This window comes from Muntiacus reevesi, chromosome 15 (assembly GCF_963930625.1).
Source record: "Muntiacus reevesi chromosome 15, mMunRee1.1, whole genome shotgun sequence".
NCBI lineage: Eukaryota > Metazoa > Chordata > Mammalia > Artiodactyla > Cervidae > Muntiacus > Muntiacus reevesi.
In genome coordinates, this window is record NC_089263.1 from 2,018,669 (window position 1) to 2,034,914 (window position 16,246).

The 16,246-nt window shown below is 43.1% G+C and overlaps 1 protein-coding gene across 1 annotated transcript in view; it reads right to left on the minus strand.

Moving 5' to 3' along the window:
• Positions 1-16,246, minus strand: part of ATP10A (ATPase phospholipid transporting 10A (putative)) — a 181,477-nt gene that overhangs the window by 22,409 nt on the left and 142,822 nt on the right. The window contains 3 exon segments of the mRNA XM_065906625.1: positions 3,562-3,746; positions 5,254-5,380; positions 5,458-5,561. Of these exon segments, the coding sequence (XP_065762697.1) occupies positions 3,562-3,746; positions 5,254-5,380; positions 5,458-5,561 (416 nt within the window).

The window sequence follows — 16,246 nt, forward strand, 5'->3', positions numbered from 1 at the left end:
CTCTCTGCCATAAGGGTTGTGTCATCTGCATATCTGAGGTTATTGATATTTTTCCCAGAAATCTTGATTCCAGCTTGTGCTTAATCCAGCCCAGCAATTCTCATGATGTACTCTGCATATAAGTTAAATAAGCAGGGTAACAATATACAGCCTTGATGTACTCCTTTTCCAATTTGGGGCCAGTTTTAGTTCTAAATGTTTCTTCTTGACCTGCACACAGATTTCTCAGGAGGCAGGTCAGGTGGTCTGGTATTCCCATCTCTTTCAGAATTTTCTACAGTTTGCTGTGATCTACACAGTCAAATGCTTTGGTGCAGTCAATAAAGCAGAAGTAGACATCTTTCTGGAATTCTCTTGCTTTTTCAATGATCCAACAGATGTTAGCAATTTGATCTCTGGTTCCTCTGTCTTTTCTAAATCCAGCTTGAACATATGGAAGTCCTTGGTTCACATACTGCTGAAGCCTTGCTTGGAGAATTTTGAGTATTACTTTGCTATCATGTGAGATGAGTGCAATTTTGCGGTAGTTTGAGCATTCTTTGGGATTGCCTTTCTTTGAGATTGGAATGAAAACGGACCTTTTCCAGCCCTGTGGCCACTGCTGAGTTTTCCAGATTTGCTGGCATATTGAGTGCAGCACTTTCACAGCAAAATCTTTTAGGATTTGAAATACTCAACTGGAATTCCATCACCTCCACTAGCTTTGTTTGTAATGATGTTTCCTAAGGCCCATGTTTGCATTCTAGGATGTCTGGCTCGAGGTGAGTGATCACACCATCGTGGTTATCTGGGTCATGAATATCTTTTTTGTATAGTTCTTCTGTGTATTTTTGCCACCTCTTCTTAATATCTTCTGCTTCTGTTAGATCTGTACAATTTCTGTCCTTTATTGAGCCCATCTTTGCATAAAATGTTCCCTTGCTATCTCTGATTTTCTTGAAGAGATCTCTAGTCTTCCCCAGTCTGTTGTTTTCCTCTATTTCTTTGCATTGATTACTGAAGAAGGCTTCCTTATCTCTCCTTGCTATTCTTTGGAACTCTGCCTTCAGATGGGCACATCTTTCCTTTTCTCCCTTGTCTTTAGCTTCTCTTCTTTTCTCAGCTATTTGTAAGGCCTCCTCAGACAACCATTTTGCCTTTTTGCATTTCTTTTCCATGGGGATTGTCTTGATCCCTGTCTCCTGTACAATGTCATGAACCTCTTTCCATAGTTCTTCAGACACTCTGTCTATCAGATCTAATCCCTTGAAACTGTTTCTCACTTCCACTGTATAACTGTAAGGGATTTGATTTAGGTCATTCCTGAATGGTCTAGTGGTTTTCTCTACTTTCTTCAATTTAAGTCTGATTTTGGCAATAAGGAGCTCATGAATTGAGTCACAGTCAGCTCCTGGTCTTATTTTTCCAGACTGTATAGAGCTTCTTCATCTTTAGCTGCAAAGAATTTGCAGTTTTGACCATCTGGTGATGTCCATATGTAGAGTCTTCTCTTGTGTTGTTGGAAGAGGGTGTTTGCTATGACCAGTGCATTCTCTTGGCAAAACTCTGTTAGCTTTTGACCTGTTTCATTCTGTACTCCAAGGCCAAATGTGCTTGTTACTCCAGGTAGCTCTTGACTTCCTACTTTTGCATTCCAGTCCCCTATAATGAAAAGGACATCTTTTTTGGGTGTTAGTTCTAGAAGGTCTTGTAAGTCTTCATAGGACCATTCAACTTCAGCTTCTTTAGCACTCTTGGTCAGGGCATAGATTTGGATTACTGTGATATTGAATGGTTTGCCTTGGAAATGAACGGAGATCATTCTGTCATTTTTGAGACTGTATCCAAGTACTGCATTTTGGACTCTTTTGTTGACTATGATGGCTTCTAACGGATTTCTTCTAAGGGATTCTTGCCCACAGTAGTAGATATAATGGTCATCTGAGTTAAATTCACCCATTACAGTCCATTTTAGTTCACTAACTCCTAAAATGTCAGTGTTCACTCTTGCCATCTCATGTTTGACCACTTCCAATTTCATGGTCCTAACATTCCAGATTCCTGTGCAGTAGTGCTCTTTATAGCACTGAACTTTACTTTTCCATTATGAGTCATCCACAATTGGGTGTTGTTTTTGCTTTGGCTCTGTCTCTTCATCCTTTCTGGAGTTACTTCTCCACTGATCTCCAGGAGTATATTGGGCACCTACAGACTTGGGGACTGTTCATCCTTCAGTGTCCTATCTTTTTGCCTTTTCAGACTGTTTATGGCGCTCTCAAGGCAAGAATACTGAAGTGGTTTGCCATTTCCTTCTCCAGAGGACCACATTTTGTCAGAATGCTCCACCATGACCTGTCAATCTTGGGTGGTCCCACACAGTGTTCTCATAGCTTCATTGAGTTAGACAAGGCTTGGTTATTTTTAATAGATTGGTTAATCAGATTAGTTAGTTTTCTGTGATTTTGGCTTTCCTTCCATCTGCCCTCTGATGGAGATAGATAAGAGGCTTATGGAAGGTTTCTGATTGCAGAGACTGACTGAGGGGGAAACTGGGTCTTGTTGTGATGGGCAGGGCCATGCTCAGTAAATCTTTAATCCAGTTCTGTTGATGGGGCACTGAGAGCAGCAATGCCTACATGGGACCTTTTGAAGGAGGCGCCATTATCTTCATTACCTCCACCATAGTTTGGCCTCAGGTCAAACAACATGGAGGGGACACAGCCCCACCCATCAGCAGAAAATTGGATTAAAGATTAAACAAAATACTGCCTATTTTAAGACTTATTTAAAAACTCACAAGACAGCATGGTATTGAAGAAGGGATAGATACACCTATGGAACATAATAGAAATCTAAAAATAGACACACAACAAGTAGGAGCAATTGATTTTCAACAAAGGTGTAAAGTCAATTTAGTGGTGAAAAGACAAACTGTCCACAAACAGCTGCATGGCCAGCTACATGCAGAAAAATACAGTTTGATATAAACCTCATACATTACACAAAATTCTACACAAAACAGATTGTATCTAAAGCTCAGATGCTACACTATAAACCTCTTAGGAGAAAACAAAGGTGAAAACTCTGTGATAAGGCACATCTTAAGTGTAACACCTACAGGCATGATCCATAAAGGCTGGAAGAGTCACTAGACCTGTGGGAAGAGACCCACCCTATACATGGGGGAATTTCGGTCAACAGAGGTGAGGAATGAAAACCCAAGTGCTGCTGGGGCATTAGTGAGATAACACGTGCTGTCTTAGGAATGCTAATGACGAATGGACAGCTACCCTCGCTCCATGAGAGCTCATGAGATACTCTCTGATACTGCTGGCTGGATACAGCTCAGGAAAAAGCTGGTTGAACTCTGAATTATAAAGCTCAGACATGTTCCTGAGAAGTCCCAGCAAATCCCACATTTTCCAAGACAATAAGAAACAACACAGGTACAAACAGAGGCAAAGAATAAAGGCCCACCTCACAGCAAGTGCCAGAAATGGAAGGCATTCCTTCCCGCTCCTCTCTGGGGCTGGCGGGGTGTGGAGTTGCCCGGGCAAAGCAGGCTCCCTAACATCCACCCACCTGGGATTCGGCATTCAGGGTGATGACTTCCTCATCATGGTCCAGAAGTTTGCAGGCATGAGCAATGTTAATGGCTGTTTCCTGTTTGTCGCCAGTGAGAACCCAAATCTGCAGACCTGCTTGACGCAGTTTAGCAATGGTTTCGGGGACTCCATCCTGCAGGCGGTCTTCAATCCCCGTGGCACCTGCTCAAAAGTACCAGTGTAGGTGAGGCCCTGCTTCTGGGCCCCTGCCCTGACCAGCATGAATACTACACTCCAGCTCAGCAGAGTTGCTGGCCCCGCCCTGCAGACTGGACCCTGCTGAGGTCCATCATCTCTGGAAGAACTGGGGTGATTCCTCATTCAGGATATGGGGGTACCTTCACCAGCTTTTGACTCCATACAATAGGGACAGCTGGGAGCACTAAACATTAATTCGCTGGACATTGAACTGAACACCTCCAAGGCTTCCTAACATGCAGTGAACTTTTAACTTTATAGGTAGCTTGGAAATAACGCTTGTGGGGAGATGGTGAGAATGACCATACCCCGAGGGATGAAAAGTTTTCAAGCTTATCCATCCTGCAGAAAGCTTCTAGTAAATGAGACCACAGTGATGGCTCTCAACAGTGTTTACCATTAGCTGTTGAAACAGATCACAGAGGCCCATTATTTCTTGAAAGCAATATTATCCTGAATATGCTTTTTCCACAAACATAAAAATTAAGGAGCAGATTTTTCCCATGCAAGTCTCAGTATGTTAGGAAAAATATACCACTTAATGCAGAAAAGTGTTCTCTAGACCAGCCTGTTTTTTCCTGTTTCCAGCTTGGTGAGATGGTCTCCATCTTTCTTTTAAGAAGTGCAGCATGAGGCCTCCTTGTTAGCCTTGCCTTTCTCTTATATACATGCTGTTCCCTGTGCTGGGATGCTGCTATGGACTAAAATGTTTGTGTCCCTCCTAAAAGTCCATAGGTTGATGCCCCAATCCCCAGGGTAATGGCATTAGCAGGTGGGGCCTTTGGGAGGCAATTAGGTCATGAGAGTGAGCCCTTGTGAATGGGATTAGTGCCTTTATATTAAAAGATATGAGAGAGTTGACTTTTATGTATTAAAGGCAGCCCTGTCTGAGTTCAACAGATTCTGATTGTTCCTGGGATGGAGGGACCATTTTAAGCATCAGTTGCTGAGAAACCTTGCTTCTGATCTCTATTTTTGGTGGGAAAGCAGGGTTTTAGGGGAGGAAAGTCTGACACGGTTCCTAGCAGGGTGGCACAGGGAATGACCCAAAGACTGACGAGAGAGGAGACTTCAATGGAGCACAGCCCCGCCCGGGGGTGTGCTAGTGTCAGACCGGATGTTGTGTTGTTTAGTCACTAAGTCGTGTCTGACAGTGTTGCAACCCTCTGGACTGTAGCCCACCAGGCTCCTCTGTCCGTGGGATTTCCCAGGCAAGAATACTGGAGTGGGTTGTCACTTCCTTCTCCAGGGGATCTTCCAGACCCACGATCCAACCTGCGTCTCCTGTGTTGCAGGTGGATTCTTTATTGCTGGGCCACAAGGGAAGCCCAGTGTCACACCAGCGGGGTATTTAATGAAGTCGAGTGTGTGCAGAGCTGCTGCGGACTAGAGCCAGGGTACCTCTCTGCCCAGGATGCTGCAAACTCCACCCCGCCCTACAGGACACCAGCCAGCTCAAGAACATAATTACCCAACAAATGCAGATTCGTCTCCAGGCGAATGGCAGACTGAAAGAGGAGCTCCTCCCGGTTGTCCAGGGCGGATTCTGCTTCCAAGTGGCTCTGCAGCCAACAGGCATACTCTTCCTTACTCAGAACCTGGGTGAGACCTGCTGATGAGCGCATGGGCCGCACCCCGCTGCTGGCTCTGCCCCTCCGTGGAGCTGCCTACTCACCCTCTTAGCAATGCACAGGGTGCGCAGGCCCTCCACTGCATACAAGTTGAGGTAATTCTGGGTCTCGCTGCGGATCTTCATTTGATGCCTTCCTCTGGCGTCATCTAAGTTGGAAATAGGAGCAGAAAAAAAAAATGAGTGAGAACAACAGAGCGCAGTGGAATGCCCTGGTTCCCTCAGACACCGGGCCTGCTGGAATCTGTCTGCAGTGACGGTCACTGCTGAGGTTTCCACGGCTGAGAGCTCAGCACCATCAGGGTCTAGTTGGGAACTCTTCCCATCCGGGAGAGAAAAGAGCTGCATTTTCAAGTCTGAATGGCGGCCCACTCCAGTATTCTTGCCTGGAGAAGTCCACAAATGGAGGAGCCTGGTGGGCTAGCATCCACGGGGCCGCAAAGAGTCGGACACAACTGAGCGACTAACACAACACAACAACAACACAAAGCAACCATGCTCAGAGAGACAGCAAATAGAAAGCTGGTTGCTAGGGGCTGGGGGAGGAGGGGAGGAAGGAGCTATACAGAGCTTCAGTTTTGCAAGATGAAAATTCCTGGAGATCTGCTGCACACCAATGTGAATATACTCAACACTACTGAACCTACACTTAAAACTGATTAAGATGGTAAACTAATGCTATGTTGTTGTTTTTTAACCATAATTTTGAAGAAGGTAATAAATTAGCTATCAGCTAGTAAGAGATTTTCAAACACTCACCCTTTCCTGTTTCCTGAAGATCCAGGTGCAGAACAGACCTGGCTGTTTATTACCAGACTGCAGAAGTGCTAACCCTGAGCCTTACCACTGTGGAATCCATGGCAAAGTGACATACACCTTCTTAACTCCAATGTGTTCTGGGGTTAATAATTGTTAGTGAGAAGTCAGAAGACACTTTAGTTTTTGTGTGATAAAAGAATGAGTGTGTTTTGGAGTCAGTGGCCCTCCCCATTCTGTCTCACTGTAGCTGGCTGCAACTGGAATGCTGGCCAGAATTTTGTTCCAATTAATTAGGCAGGAATGTCACAGGAGCAACCTTTCATTATGATTTACTCCAACAACCTCCAGTAAGAGGTGCCCAGAAAACATCTGCACCACTAGATTTAGCAAGCATCTGTTTTACTACTTGTCAATAGTATACACGTTCAGCATAGAACTTAAAGTTAGATGTTATTTTAAAAAGAACCTCATCAGACTTCTGGATCAAGATGGCAGAGTAGAAGGATGTATGCTCATCTCCTCCTGTGAGAGCACCCAAATTGCAACTAGCTGTTGAACAACCATTGACAGGAGGATGCTGGAACCTGCTAAAAAAAGATACCCCACATCCAAAGACAAAGAAGAAGCCGCAGTGAAATGGTAGCAGGGGAGCAATCACAATAAAATCAAATCCCCTACCTGCCAGGTGGGTGACCCACAAACTAGAGAACAATAATATCATAGAAGTTCTCTCACTGCTGTGAAGGTTCTGAACCCCACATCAGGTTTCCCAGCCTGGGGATCTGACAAAGGGACTGGGGATCCCCACAGAATCTGACCTTGGAGGCCAGCAGGATTTGACTATAGGACTTGCACAAGACTGGGGGAAACAGAGACTCCAGTCTTAGAGAGCACAAACAAAATCTTGCATGCACCAAGACACAGGGGAAAGGAGCAGTGACCCTACAGGGGACTGAACCAAGACTACCTGCTAGTGTCTGAGGGTCTCCTGTGGAGACATGGGTCAGCAGCGGCTCCCCCCAGGGCTAGGGGCACTAGCAGCATCAGGCCAGGAAGGGCCCCCTTGGCGTGAACCCACTTGGAGTTCTCTGTTAACCCTACCATGGACCCGTAAAGCCGAGGGCTGGGTTACCTCAGGCCAAACAACTACCAGGGAGGGAGTGAAACCCCATCCATGGGCAGATAATTCGATTACAGCTTTACAGAACAAGGCCTTGCCCACCAGAGCAAGACCCAGTTTTTCCCACCACCAGTCCCACCCATCAGGAAGCTTATACAAGCCTCAGCCTCCTCCATCAGAGGGCAGACAGAAGAAGCAAGAAGCACAGAAACACAGTAACTGAAACAAAATCCACATCACAGAAAGTTAAATCAGCATGAAAAGGCAGAAAGTTACATCCCAGATGAAGGGACAAGATAAAACCCCAGAAAAACAACTAAATAAAGTAGAAACAGGCAACCTTCCAGAAAAAGAATTCTGAGTAATGATGGTGAAGATGATGCAGGATCTTGGGAAAACAATGGAGGCAAAGATCGAGCAGATGGAAGAAATGTTTACCAAACACCTAGAAGAACTAAAGAACAAACAAACAGGGATGAATAATATGCTAGAAGGAATCAAGAGCATAATAACTGAGGCAGAAGAATGGGAAAATGACCTGGAGGACAGAAAGGTGGAAATCACTGCCGCAGAACAGAATATAGAAAAAAGAATGAAAAAAAAAAATGCTGACAGTCTAAGAGACCTCTGGGACAGCATTAAATGCACCAACATTTGCAGTACAGGGGTCCCAGTAGGAGAAGAGAAAAAGGACCTGAGAAAATACGTGAAGAGGTAATAGCTGAAAACATCCCTAACATGGGAAAGGAAACAGTCAACCAAGTCCAGGAAGCACAGAGAGTCCCAGGCAGGATGAACCCAAGGATGAACACACCAAGACACACAGTAATCAAACTGACAAAAATTAAAGGCAAATACAAAATATTAAATGCAATAGCGGAGAAATGACAAATAACGTACAAGGGGAACTCCCTTCAAGATACCAGCTGATTTCTGAACAGAAACTCGACAAGCCAGAAGGGAAAGGCACGATATATTTAAAGTGATGAAAGGAAAGAACCTACAATCAAGAATACTCTACCCAGCAAGACTCTTGTTCAAATTTGATGGAGAAAATGAAAACTTTCCAGACAAGCAAAAGTTAAGACAATTTAGCATCAGAAGTGCGCCAGCTGCAACGGACTACGCAGAAGCATGGCTGTGAGGAGCTACCCCTCGCCCAAAGTCAGGGGCAGTGACCAAGAGCGCCAGGCTGCGATGGCACAGCAGTGGCCGAGAGGAACTACCCCAAGCCCGAGGTCAGGGGCTGCGGCCGAGAGGAGCAACCCCATGTCCAAGGTAAGAAGCAGCGGCTGTGCTTTGTTAGAGCAGCCGTAAAGAGATACCCCACATCCAAGGTAAGAGAAACCCAAGTGAGACGGTAAGTGTTGTGAGAGGGCATCAAAGGGCAGAAACACTGAAACCATAATCACAGGAAACTAGCCAATCTGATCACACAGGCGACAGTCTTGTCTAACTCAATTAAAATAAGCCATGCTCTGTGGGGCCACCAAAGACATACAGGTCACGGTGGAAAGGTCTGACAGAACGTGGTCCACTGTAGAAAGGAATGGCAAACCACTTCAGTATTCTTGCCCTGAGGACCCCATGAACAGTATGAAAAGGCAAAATGATAGGATATTGAAAGAGGAACTCCCCAGGTGGGCAGGTGCCCAATATGCTACTGCAGATCAGTGGAGAAATAACTCCAGAAAGAATGAAGGAATGGAGTCAAAGAAAAACAATATTCAGCTGTGGATGTGACTGGTGATAGAAGCAAGGTCCAATGCTGTAAAGAGCAATATTGCATAGGAACCTGGAATGTTAGGTCCATGAATCATGGCAAATTGGAAGTGGTCAAACAGGAGATGGCAAGAGTGAATGTCGACATTCTAGGAATCAGCAAACTAAAATGGACTGGAACGGGAGAATTTAACTCAGATGACCATTATATCTACTACTGTGGGCAGGAATCCCTTAGAAGAAATGGAGTGGCCATCATGGTCAACAAAAGAGTCCAAAATGCAGTACTTGGATGCAATCTCAAAAATGACAGAATGATCTCTGTTCGTTTCCAAGGCAAACCATTCAATATCACAGTAATCCAAGCCTATGCCCCAACCAGTAACGCTGAAGAAGCTGAAGTTGAATGGTTCTAAGAAGAACTACAAGACCTTTTAGAACTAACACCCAAAAAAGATATCCTTTTCATTATAGGGGACTGGAATGTAAAAGTAAGAAGTCAAGAAACACCTGGAGTAACAGGCAAATTCAGTCTTGGAGTATGGAATGAAGCAGGGCAAAGGCTAATAGAGTTTTGCCAAGAGAACGCATTGGTCATAGCAAACACCCTCTTCCAACAATACAAGAGAAGACTCTACACGTGGACATCACCAGATGGGCAACATCAAAATCAGACTGATTATATTCTTGGCGGCTAAAGATGGAGCTCTATACAGTCAGCAAAAACAAGACCGGGAGCTGACTGTGGCTCAGATCATGAACTCCTTATTGCCAAATTCAGACTTAAACTAAAGAAAGTAGGGAAGACCACTAGACCATTCAGGTATGACCTAAATCAAATCCCTTATGACTATACAGTGGAAGTGAGAAATAGGTTTAAGGGACTAGACCTGATAGAGTGCCTGATGAACTATGGAAGGAGGTTCATGACATTGTACAGGAGACAGGGGTCAAGACCATCCCCATGGAAAAGAAATGCAAAAAGGCAAAATGGTTGTCTGAGGAGGCCTTACAAATAGCTGAGAAAAGAAGAGAAGTGAAAAGCAAAGGAGAAAAGGAAAGATATTCCCATTTGAATGCAGAGTTTCAAAGAATAGCAAGGAGAGATAAGAAAGCCTTCTTCAGTGATCAATGCAAAGAAATAGAGGAAAACAATAGAATGGGAAAGACTAGAGATGTCTTCAAGAAAATTAGAGATACCAAGGGAACATTTCATACAAGGATGGGATCGATAAAGGACAGAAATCATATGGACCTAACAGAAGCAGAAGATATCAAGAAGAGGTGGCAAGAATACACAGAAGAACTGTACAAAAAAGATCTTCATGACCCAGATAATCATGACAGTGTGATCACTCACCTAGATCCAGACATCCTGGAAAGTGAAGTCAAGTGGGCCTTAGAAAGCATCACTTTGAACAACGCTAGTAGAGATGATGGAATTCCAGTTTCAGCATCCTGAAAGATGATGCTGTGAAAGTGGAGGTGATGGAATTCCAGTTTCAGCATCCTGAAAGATGATGTTGTGAAACTGTTGCACTCAATATGCCAGCAAATTTGGAAAACTCAGCAGTGGCCACAGGACTGGAAAAGGTCAGTTTTCATTCCAATCCCAAAGAGTGCTCAAACTACTGTACAATTATACTCATCTCACACGCTAGTAAAGTAATGCTCAAAATTCTCCAAGCCAGGCTTCAGCAATACGTGAACCGTGAACTTCCAGATGTTCAAGCTGGTTTTAGAAAAGGCAGAGGAACCAGAGATCAAATTGCCAACATCTGCTGGATCATCGAAAAAGCAAGAGAGTTCCAGAAAAACATCTATTTCTGCTTTATTGACTACGCCAAATCCTTCGACTGTGTGGATCACAATAAACTGGAAAATTCTGAAAGAGATGGGCATACCAGACCACCTGACCTGCCTCTTGAGAAACCTGTATGCAGGTCAGGAAGCAACAGTTAGAACTGGACATGGAACAACAGACTGGTTTCAAATAGGAAAAGGAGTACACCAAGGCTGTATATTGTTACCCTGCTTATTTAACTTATATGCCGAGTACATCATGAGAAATGCTGGGCAGGAAGAAGCACAAGCTGGAATAAAGATTGCCAGGAGAAATGCCAATAACCTCAGATATGCAGATGACACCACCCTTATGTCAGAAAGCGAAGAGGAACTAAAAAGCCTCTTGATGAAAGTAAAAGAGGAGAGTGAAAAAGTTGGCTTAAAGCTCAACATTCAGAAAACTAAGATCATGGCATCTGGTCCCACCACTTCATGGGAAATAGATGGGGAAACAGCAGAAACAGTGTCAGACTTTATTTTTTGGGCCCCAACTCACTGCAGATGGTGATTGCAGCCATGAAATTAAAAGATGCTTACTCCTTGGAAGGAAAGTTATGACCAACCTAGACAGCATATTAAAAAGCAGAGAAATTACTTTGCCAACAAAGGTTTGTCTAGTCAAGGCTCTGTTTTTTGCAATGGTCATGTACGGATGTGAGAGTTGGACTGTGAAGAAAGCTGAGGGCCGAAGAATTGATGCTTTTGAACTGTGGTGTTGGAGAAGACTCTTGAGAGTCCCTTGGACTGCAAGGAGATCCAACCAGTCCATCCTAAAGGAGATCAGTCCTGGGTGTTCATTGGAAGGACTGATGCTGAAGCTGAAAGTCCAATACTTTGGCCACCTGATGCGAAGAGTTGACTCATTGGAAAAGATCCTGATGCTGGGAGGGATTGGGAGCAGGAGGAGAAGAGGATGACAGAAGATGAGATGGCTGGATGGCATCACCGACTCAATGGACATGAGTTTGAGTAAACTCAGGGAGTTGGTGATGGACAGGGAGGCCTGGCGTGCTGAGGATTCATGGGGTCACAGAGTCGGACAGGACTGAGCGAGTGAACTGAACTTATAGCAAATGCTAAAGGAATTTCTCTAGGCAGGAAACACAAGACATGGAAAAGACCTACACAAGATAAACCCAAAACAATTAAGAAAACACTAATAAGATCATACATATCAATAATTATCTTAAATGTAAATGGATTAAATGTACCAACCAAAAGACACAAACTGGCTGGGCGGATGAAAACTTTTATGTACATGCATGCATTTATCACATCACTCTGTTTGATGCCTCAAACTGTATGTAATTATTTTATATTGTTAAGTTAATCATGTTTATATTGTTAATTTAATCATTCCAGCAAATATATATATTAAGAAAAAATTAAGATAAAATAAAAATTTTTTGTCTGGCTATTGATTATGATAACTGATACATCTTTCACTATTTTGATTTAGTAACTATCTCACTTAACACCACTGTATTATAATTGGTCAACAGAAAAATAATAGAACTCTATATCACCAAAACTATCATTTAATAGAAAAACCTGTAATCACCTTTTAAAATCCAGATGCATATCATAATTATCTTGAAATTTTTCAAAAAATACAAATGGTCAGGTATTGGTTTTTTTTCTTCCAGAGCTCCAGATACGTTTCCAGTGAGCAGTCATGTTTAAAAACAACTCAGCTATACGATGATATTTTACTTTTATCCAGTTTACTTTTTCTATTTTATATTTAGTGCTGCCATTTCATTTAGTTTATGTTTTCCAATTTCTCCATCTCTTCTTTTTGTGTGTTCTTTTCAGGCCTTTATCAAGTATAGTAGAAAAGCTTTTGTATACATATATATAAATAATATGTATAATATACATATTTTAGAAAACCTCCAATTTTTGCCTAACTAAAAAATGTACAACATTTTGATTGCACTTGTTTGGCTTAGTATTAATAGAATGCTAGATTTCTAACTAAAAAAAATAGATATGCAACAAGCAACAAAGGTTTACTCTATAGCACAGGGAACTATAGCCAATATCTTATAATAGCCTATAATGGAAAATAATTTCAAAAATAATATATGTGTATATGTATAACTGAATCACCTTGCTGTGCACTTGAAACACTGTAACTCAACTATATTTCAATAAATATATATATTAAGAAAAAATTAAAATAAAAAATAAAAAGAAACTCATCGTATTTTTGGCTATTTTTAATACCACGTGTTGAAATGAGCATTTCACATAACAAAACCTCATAAAGAGTAATCAATTTATAACAGAAAAAAATTTTATCATCCTAAAAACACAAGGTGTTTACTTATATATGGAAATCCTTTTGAATTTCTGAAAGTCAGATGTTTTACTTAAAGGCTTGATCATATAGAAAGCATATGCAGAACATTTTAAAGAAAATGCTTTAAGTGTCTAGAACTTAAAATTCTTTCATGATCTATTTACAGAAATAGTTTTCAAAAGACTAATAATATAATAGTCTATGGTTTACAGTATTATTTTGCAGTGTTTGCATACTGATTCATAGAATACAATATTTTCCACAATGGAAAATACTATTTGACTTGCCTTTAAAACTATCTGAACTTTATTTTGTTTCATTAGTTGAGGATCTGTGCAAGGTAGATCTACATAAATGTCCTAATTTATACAGTGGTTTAGAAGACTTTTGCTATAATAATGAGAGAAACTTGTCAGATGGGTAAAATCTAGATAATTCTACATACTCTGAGGAATCCATGCCATGGTTGCCCTTGCTTGTAAATATGTGGAATGTTTCTAACTGCCTATAGGCTTGTGTTCAAACTCAATACTGCATTTACTAGTATATTTGTTTCATTAGTAGGCTAGTGGGCTTCCTGGTGGCTCAGATGGTAAAGCGTCTGTCTGCAATGCTGGAGACCCGGGTTTGATCCCTGGGTTGGGAAGATCCCCTGGAGAAGGAAATGGCAACCCACTCCAGTATTCTTGCCTGGAAAATCCCATGGACAGAGGAGCCTGGTAGGCTACAGTCCATGGGGTCTCAAAGAGTCGGACACGACTGAACGACTTTACTTTACTACCTGATGTTTAAGATAATGTTGGATGAATACAGTTAACACTACTGGAAGAAAAAAAAAAGAAATTTAGGACTTCCCTGGCAGTTTGGTGGTTGAGAATCTGCCTGCTTGGGGAAAGCTGACTGTAAGCCCAGTCAGCTCTCTGATATAGGACCTGGGAGAACACTCTTAACCTTCTAGATCTGTGCTCTCCATGGAGAAGACAGTCCCCTTAACAGACCAAAGACTGGTCCCCTGGAAGAAAAAATCATATTACAAATAAAGCACAGATATATGTACATAAATGTATATACACATATATGTGTATGTACATACAAATATATGTACATAAATATATAGGATATCCATGGCATTAAAATGTCATGGAGGAATAGTCAGAAAAGAATATATCTAAAAAGACTCCTTAAGGGGGCAATAATGAGAAAAGAATGAAAAAAGGAAAACCCTGCCTACATTGCTTGGCTTAGGAATATAAATCTCCTGAGAAGATGACACTGAACGTCATGTTAATCTTGAATAACTCTTGTTATTCACTCCTGTAAACTCCATTTACTCCTCTTATTGTGACAGTATTATTCCAGATTCTGACTATCATTTGAGCAAAGACATGTCTAACCGAGACTCTGGAATTAACACTAAGGAAGTACTTGAGCTGTCCAGAGGGCGAGGGGAAGCCTGCACACCAGGGAAGGAGCAGAGGGCAGGGCCTGTGATGCTGCTGTTAGCTACAGCCGTCCAAACAAAACGAGAGTGGGAGAAGGCAGGGTGGGCCCTGGGGACCCAGGACGCCCTGGACGGGGGTGAGGTCACACACCACGCAGGCTGAAGGCCACCCAGCCCAGCAGGGAGACATGGTGACTGCCGGGCTTGCCCATCCCTCCTCCGAGACACCTGCCCTCGGAGGAGGGTGGAGTCATCACAGCATTGCCATACAAAGTGACACCTGGACTGAGCCTCAGGCAAGCGAATCTTAAGAAGAAGGAACCAGAGGGAAGGGAAAGGATCCAGCTTATACTTTATACCCGGAACACACCAGGCACTGTGCTGGAGCCTGGACAGGGGTTCCTGGGAGGTTAGCATCCTGATTTCCTTTGTACAGATGGGAAAAGAGGCACAGGGAGAGTGACATGTCCAGGGTCACCCCAGCCCATAATGTAGACTTGGGATTTGAACAGCGATCTGTAGGTAACCGGTGGGTGGAGTCCCTGGCTTGCCACCCGATCCCACACGATGTACTGCCAGGGCAGGTGAGATGCAGCCACATCCTGTGAATTTGGCACAGTGCCCATCCACAGTCAGCTTAGCCTCCATGTGCCTTTTATGTAAAAGTGTTGTGAGCTCTCTGAAGGTGGTACTGGACACTCATATGCCCCCCTCACTTTGTCATCTGCGCAAAGTAGAGCAGCCTGGCCATATAAAGGACTGCTCCATACCCCGCTCACCCCACTCCCAAAGTGAAAGCTGAATGATTTATGCACAATGTCAAGGTGTCACTGATAACTTCAGGACCACCTCAGAGTTATCCCTTTTCTTGAAAAACCACTGGGGGCTCTGAACATCCTAAATCTTAAATTGCCTGGCATCTGTATGTAGCTATGACCTATCCAAACCTATGTGAAGGGCACACTGCTTGGAAATTCCCAGAGGAAGGCAGAGATCCACATAAACTGCTTATTTTTCAGGTGCCCCCTTCAATGCCATGGTATGGGCACCATCATGCTTTGACCCATTTGCTCCACGGTGCAATGGATGGGAGGCTCTGTTTCTCGTCTGTGGTTAATTACTCCCAGAGACCCACAGGAGGAGGCTGGTGCAAACAGGAAGGCTACACTGGGGCTGAAGGACCACGTGGAGAGGTCTGGGAAGCTCCTCTGCAAGTTGTCTGCTAAACAAAGTTCCACCTTCTATAACAGTGGTTTCTGAACTACTCTTTTTCAACCTCAATGTTACATGGAAGTCTAGTGTTGCAGGGAAGAGTCAATTCTAGCTTCACCTTGGAACTACTTCTTTGACTTGCTTTTTGTTGCTTTTGCTGTTAAAATCATACATAATGGCCTGCCTCCAGAGGACCCTGCCCCTCTGTCTGACTGGTAAACTAAACTGTCTTTATTCAGCTCAAGAGAGATAATCTGACCCTGCCCAGCGGTGAATGGATGCAAGGAAAAAGAGATTAACATATCCCTTCCCAGATACTGGCCATTCCCAGAGACTCTTTGCAAGACTAATGGCCCTTCATACTTCACTTCTTCTCCTCTCTCTCTCTATTCTGCCTTTTGACTTTAGTTCCTTACTGCTTCTCTCTCTG